Below are 5000 nucleotides of genomic sequence, written 5' to 3' on the forward strand. Positions count from 1 at the left end.
TTGCTCCTCTTATGTTTCTAGGTCCTGTACCACTTGATGACGTCAGGGTCATCTATAAAAACACCACTGCATTACAGCTACAGTGGTTTGTCTCGGCGCAGTCAGCAGGGGTCACAAATCTCATGTTCAGGGTGGTCTACTCTTCACCTTTTTGGATGGAGAATAGAACCATCAATGTAACGGGAGAAAACACTACCGTCATTTCTGGATTAAAATCAGGATCTAAGTACTACTTCAATGTCAGTATACTTGCAGGTGACCTGGAGAGCCTACCTCTTTCCATAAATGAAACAACAGGTATGACATTTTTGTGCAATTTCACTTTGCAGACAATCTCTCCAGACCCAAACAGGAAGTGGCAAAGCAAGTATAGAAACATCGCTGGCAGGTAGATAAGACATGGGGGAGACTGTCTGAGAGGCCTCAGAAGCTGCAGTTCTTGTCTTTGTTTTTTGCAATTTTTTATGAACAATCCATTGCACAATATAGGGGTAAAACTGTCACTGTCAGTGAAACCCATGGTAGAATTCTTGGTGGTTAGTTTTAGCGTTTCAAATTTTAGCGTTAAGTCAAGGTTGATTACAGTGGTGTTTGAACCTCACCTTAAATACTGACCAGCTTCAACCAAAGTTAGCAAGTCTTCCAGATGCATGCACAGCATGCAACGTGGGCTTGTTTTGTGTTGGAAGAATACATGGCCAATAGCAGTGACAGCACTGCAAAGAATTTTCAGCCTTCTAAGATGTCTATTCATGGGACTTGTCATGCGGAAATGGGGAAAATGTCACGGTTTGTTTAAGTTGCTAACAGCTTGTCAATAATATGAACTAGAGCTTTGTTTTAACTACTCTTGTAAAAACACTGTGTGCTGACAGCGATGTAGTGGAGCCAGCAGCTTTTTTTTGGCCTCAGCCATACTAGCTGAATGAATTCTGTGTACATTTGTATTTGCATATATTTGCCACAGAACATTGTTTACATCAGTTTATTTCCTTCTGCTATGCAGATTTTCCAGCAAAATTATGGTTATTACAGCATTATTTGTATTTTGTCTGAAATTTGGGAAGTAGGTGGAACTCTGATGAAGTTTTGAATCAATTAGCCTACTTTGCTGTCAGGAGGAAATGAACATTGGAAAACCGTGCTAACTTTGCCCCCTTCAGTATTATGATATTCTGAGATTACCTAAAAATGATTGTTATATGAAGACTTTTAGAAAACAACATGCAAAAGCTGACTTGACTATTCCCTTTACACTTGATTTGCAATGATTTGCATCCTTAACATTGTCACTTGGAAATTCACATTTTCCTCACAAGCTCATTTAAAGGAGCAATAATTTAGGTTTACCACCCAAATATTGCAAACTGAGGTATGCAGAAGAGCATCTCTGAATGCACAACACATTGAACCTTGCAGCAGATGGGCTACAGCAACTTAAGGCCACACTTGGTACATCACCTCTCAGCTAAGAACTAGCAACTAAGGCTACAATTTGTAAAAGCTCACCAAAATTGGACGATAGAGGAATAAATATGTTGCTTGGTCTCATGAGTCTTAGTTTTTGCTACAACATTTGCATGGTAGGGTCAGAGTTTAGTGTAATCATCATGAAAGTATTGATTCACCCTGCTTTGTATCAATTGTTCAGGCTACTGGTGGTGTAATAGTGTGGAAGATATTTTCTTGGCACGCTTTGGGCCCCTACCTGAGTTTTGTCCATTCTTTTAGGACCATAGTGTATCCATCTTCTGAAGGCTTCTTCCAGGAGGATAATGCACCATGGCACAAAGCTCAAATCATCTTATACTGGTTTCTGGAATAAGACAATGAGTTTACTGTACTTGAATGGCCTCCACAATCATCAGATCTCAATCTAATAGGGCACATTAGGGATGTGGTGGAATGGGAGATTCACATCATGGATGTGCAGTTGGGAAATCTGCAGGAACTGTATGATGCTATCAAGTCAATATGGACCAAAATCTCTGAGGAATGTTTCTAGCACCTTGTTGAATGCCTAACGCCCATTTAATGACCAGATCCATCCCTTCACTAACTGAAATGTTGAGACGGCATCTATAAATATTGCTGGCTAAGATCTATAATTCTTGACACGATTGTTGAACTGCATAAGCTCAGTCGACACACGTTCATGTCTGGTAATGAATCTGGCAATGAATATAAGCCGCATTAGATTTGGTCAAAAAAAAAAAAGATCCAACTATGGTATATTCGAATAATTCAAACTAAGCCAGTGTCTTAATTTAGAAACTGTATTACCTGTCAGAAACTTGATTTAGAATTTGATTCAGGGAATGCGTATTAATCTGACTTCCTCTGTGTACATAGGTTCATTTCTCTCTGTCTTGTTTTTGTCCAGTGGCCAACAATAGGACATTAACCCTCGCAATGCTGTGTTCTTCAGCCACCAACATGTACTGCATGAGAGATGATACAATGTCACAAGTCCTGAAAATGGTCAGTGTAAACTAAATCCCATATTAGAAAAAAAAAAAATGAAATGTGGCAATTTTCTTAAAAGCACTATAGCAGAAATTTGTCTTAAAATTGTAACCATTATATATTTGATTACTCAGCATTTTTGCAGTGTGTACTATCTATTTACAGCTGCTACAAATACTTTTCAGTTTACCTTTATATAAGCTCTACTGTTGTATGTCATTTATACTGTGTCAAGCAGTGTAAATATTTACACTGGGCGGGGGCATTCCGTGACACTATTGTAAGTAGGGCAGCTATAATAGGATATTATTACATCTTGCAAAGCAATGTTAGAAGGGAAATCCTTCAGTAAATCAATAAAATATTAAATAAATGTCAAGAAGTATCTGGCACTGCCAAGTCTGGATTGACATGCTCACTTAAATTCTTTATATTTTTATAACACAAGTAATCTGGTAGAAACAAATAAAGATGGTATTCCAAAGCTTGCAATAAATGAAAGACCACATGAGTGATATCAAATCATTCTGTCTATTTGTGTTGCAGCTGAGAGATTACATTGACCAACGCTTTAGCCATGATATTTTTTGGACTCTTGAGTGGAAGCCACAATGATTTACAAAGAAGCAACAATGATTTACAAAAAGAATGCTTATATATATATTCAATATATTCAAACTTGTCATAATCATATGTGTAGCAGGATGTGTTTAATAGTTTAATAGTTTAAGGGTTTAATAGTTGTATAACTATAAGCATTGTTAATTTCAGTGATGATTAGTTGTTGAATTTTTCTTTATATATTTTTAATATGCAACATTTATACAATAACAATATACAATAACATTTACTCACATATTAACATTTATTATCTTAAACCATTTGAAATGATCTGTTATTGGACTGTTTCATTAAATTCTAACAATTGTTTTTCAAATGTATTGTTTTATTACTTGCAATCAAGGAGAAAGTGAAAGTATCATTATTTATAAATACAAATTCTTGACTCTTCATACCTTAACACACAGGTTTATCTTTTTCAAAGGTGCTTTCATTTTTAATAGATTTTTTCAACTGACTAGGAATATTCATTGCAGCAGAGATGTTTCTGGATGGTCATTGTGGAATTTGTTACAGTTTCCTTGGCATATCTCTTAGTCTGCTCTTTATCTCTTTTTATCAGTATTGAAATCAGGTAATGTAGAACACATTTTTTAAGTGATTCAAGTTATTCAAGTTGAATCGTCAGTTGCTGTGGATTTGACAATACAATTAACTCATTAAATTGGAAATGAAAACAATGTTTGCTTCCTAAGATGCTGAAATCTGGTAGTAAGGATGGCTCCAAGAAAATTAGTTTTTTTTAAACTTTGCAATATTTTGAAAATTAATTTATTTGAAATGTTCAGAGTTAAACCAAGTCTGCTAGTTTATCCATAGTAGTAACGATTTTCACAAATTAGCAAATTATTACTCTGGCTTGTTATATGCTCACTATTTGTGAAATGGGGATGTTGTAGATGGCTTATGTGAACTGATAGTTTTATCCATATCACAATCTTTGGATGTTAGAAGAAAGGTCTAATAATCAGCTATGATGCTCCAATAGCAATGGACAAAGTATTTTAACACTGGCATTTAGAAACTAACTCAAAGTTCATTAAACTTCTTTGATTTCTAACACAACTCTGACAAAGCTAGTGCATTTTTATTTAGTGAGCTCATCTTTAGTGCTAAAGTGTTTCTGTTGAACAAATGCATGTAAGACCACAACGAGCCAAGTATTGAAGAATATGAAAAAATAAGTAAATTAAAATAAAAATGTTAAAATTAGAAGGTACAGTGCAGAGGTCTCATATGGTTATTTAAAGACTAATGTAATCAGATAGGTCTTATCCCTGTACTTAAATGTATCTAGATCAAGTGTCCTCAGGTCACGAGGTCAGATATTTCACAGCTTGGGGCGATGCGATATCACTTCATTGATCCCGAGGGAAAGTGCTCTGTCACAGTAGCATACATATTGCACAACAGTAGCGATGGCATGATACCAGTTGTTCTGGTACCAATCCGATATCGAGATCTTGCATTTGAATGTCACCCGATAATGATCCGATATTTTTTCATTAATAACCACCGTGGAGATCTAGTCTACTTGTTTGGGGGAATTGTTTTGTGTGAGATGTATTATATATGCTTTTTCACTAATGTCATCCATGGATATAAATAAATTAAATTATAAGAATAAAACTATGGTTTACCTGACACTTTTATCCAAAGTGATTTACAGCTATGACTGAGCACTTGAGGAGTAAGGGCCCTGCTCAAGGGCACAACAGTGGCAACTTGGGGTTTGAACTACCAACCTTCCAGTTACAAGTCAAGTACCTTAACCACTGAGCTACCACTGACACACTCTGTTAGGAGACCCATCTGTTAGGTAAAAATGATTCTGCATGTATGAATAAAACTTTTGTAAAGTTGTCATACTTTTTCTTTTGCTTTAATTATTCATTTAGTTAACTCTCTCTCTC

The 5000-nt window shown here is 35.7% G+C and overlaps 1 protein-coding gene across 2 annotated transcripts in view; it reads left to right on the plus strand.

The window, feature by feature from the left end:
* LOC145643510 (uncharacterized) overlaps window positions 1–3435 on the plus strand; it is a 9897-nt gene extending 6462 nt beyond the window's left edge. For both annotated transcript variants that reach the window (XM_081694992.1, XM_081694991.1), the window contains exons 7-9: window positions 22–297; window positions 2384–2481; window positions 3013–3435. In XM_081694992.1, coding sequence (XP_081551118.1) covers window positions 22–297; window positions 2384–2481; window positions 3013–3081 — 443 coding nt within the window. In that variant the 3' untranslated portion in view covers window positions 3082–3435. The remainder of the gene's footprint in view (window positions 1–21; window positions 298–2383; window positions 2482–3012) is intronic.
* The last annotated feature ends 1565 nt before the right edge of the window (window positions 3436–5000 follow it).

The sequence above is a fragment of the Electrophorus electricus genome, chromosome 13 (assembly GCF_041902795.1).
Source record: "Electrophorus electricus isolate QZ-2024a chromosome 13, ASM4190279v1, whole genome shotgun sequence".
In the NCBI taxonomy this organism is placed as follows: domain Eukaryota; kingdom Metazoa; phylum Chordata; class Actinopteri; order Gymnotiformes; family Gymnotidae; genus Electrophorus; species Electrophorus electricus.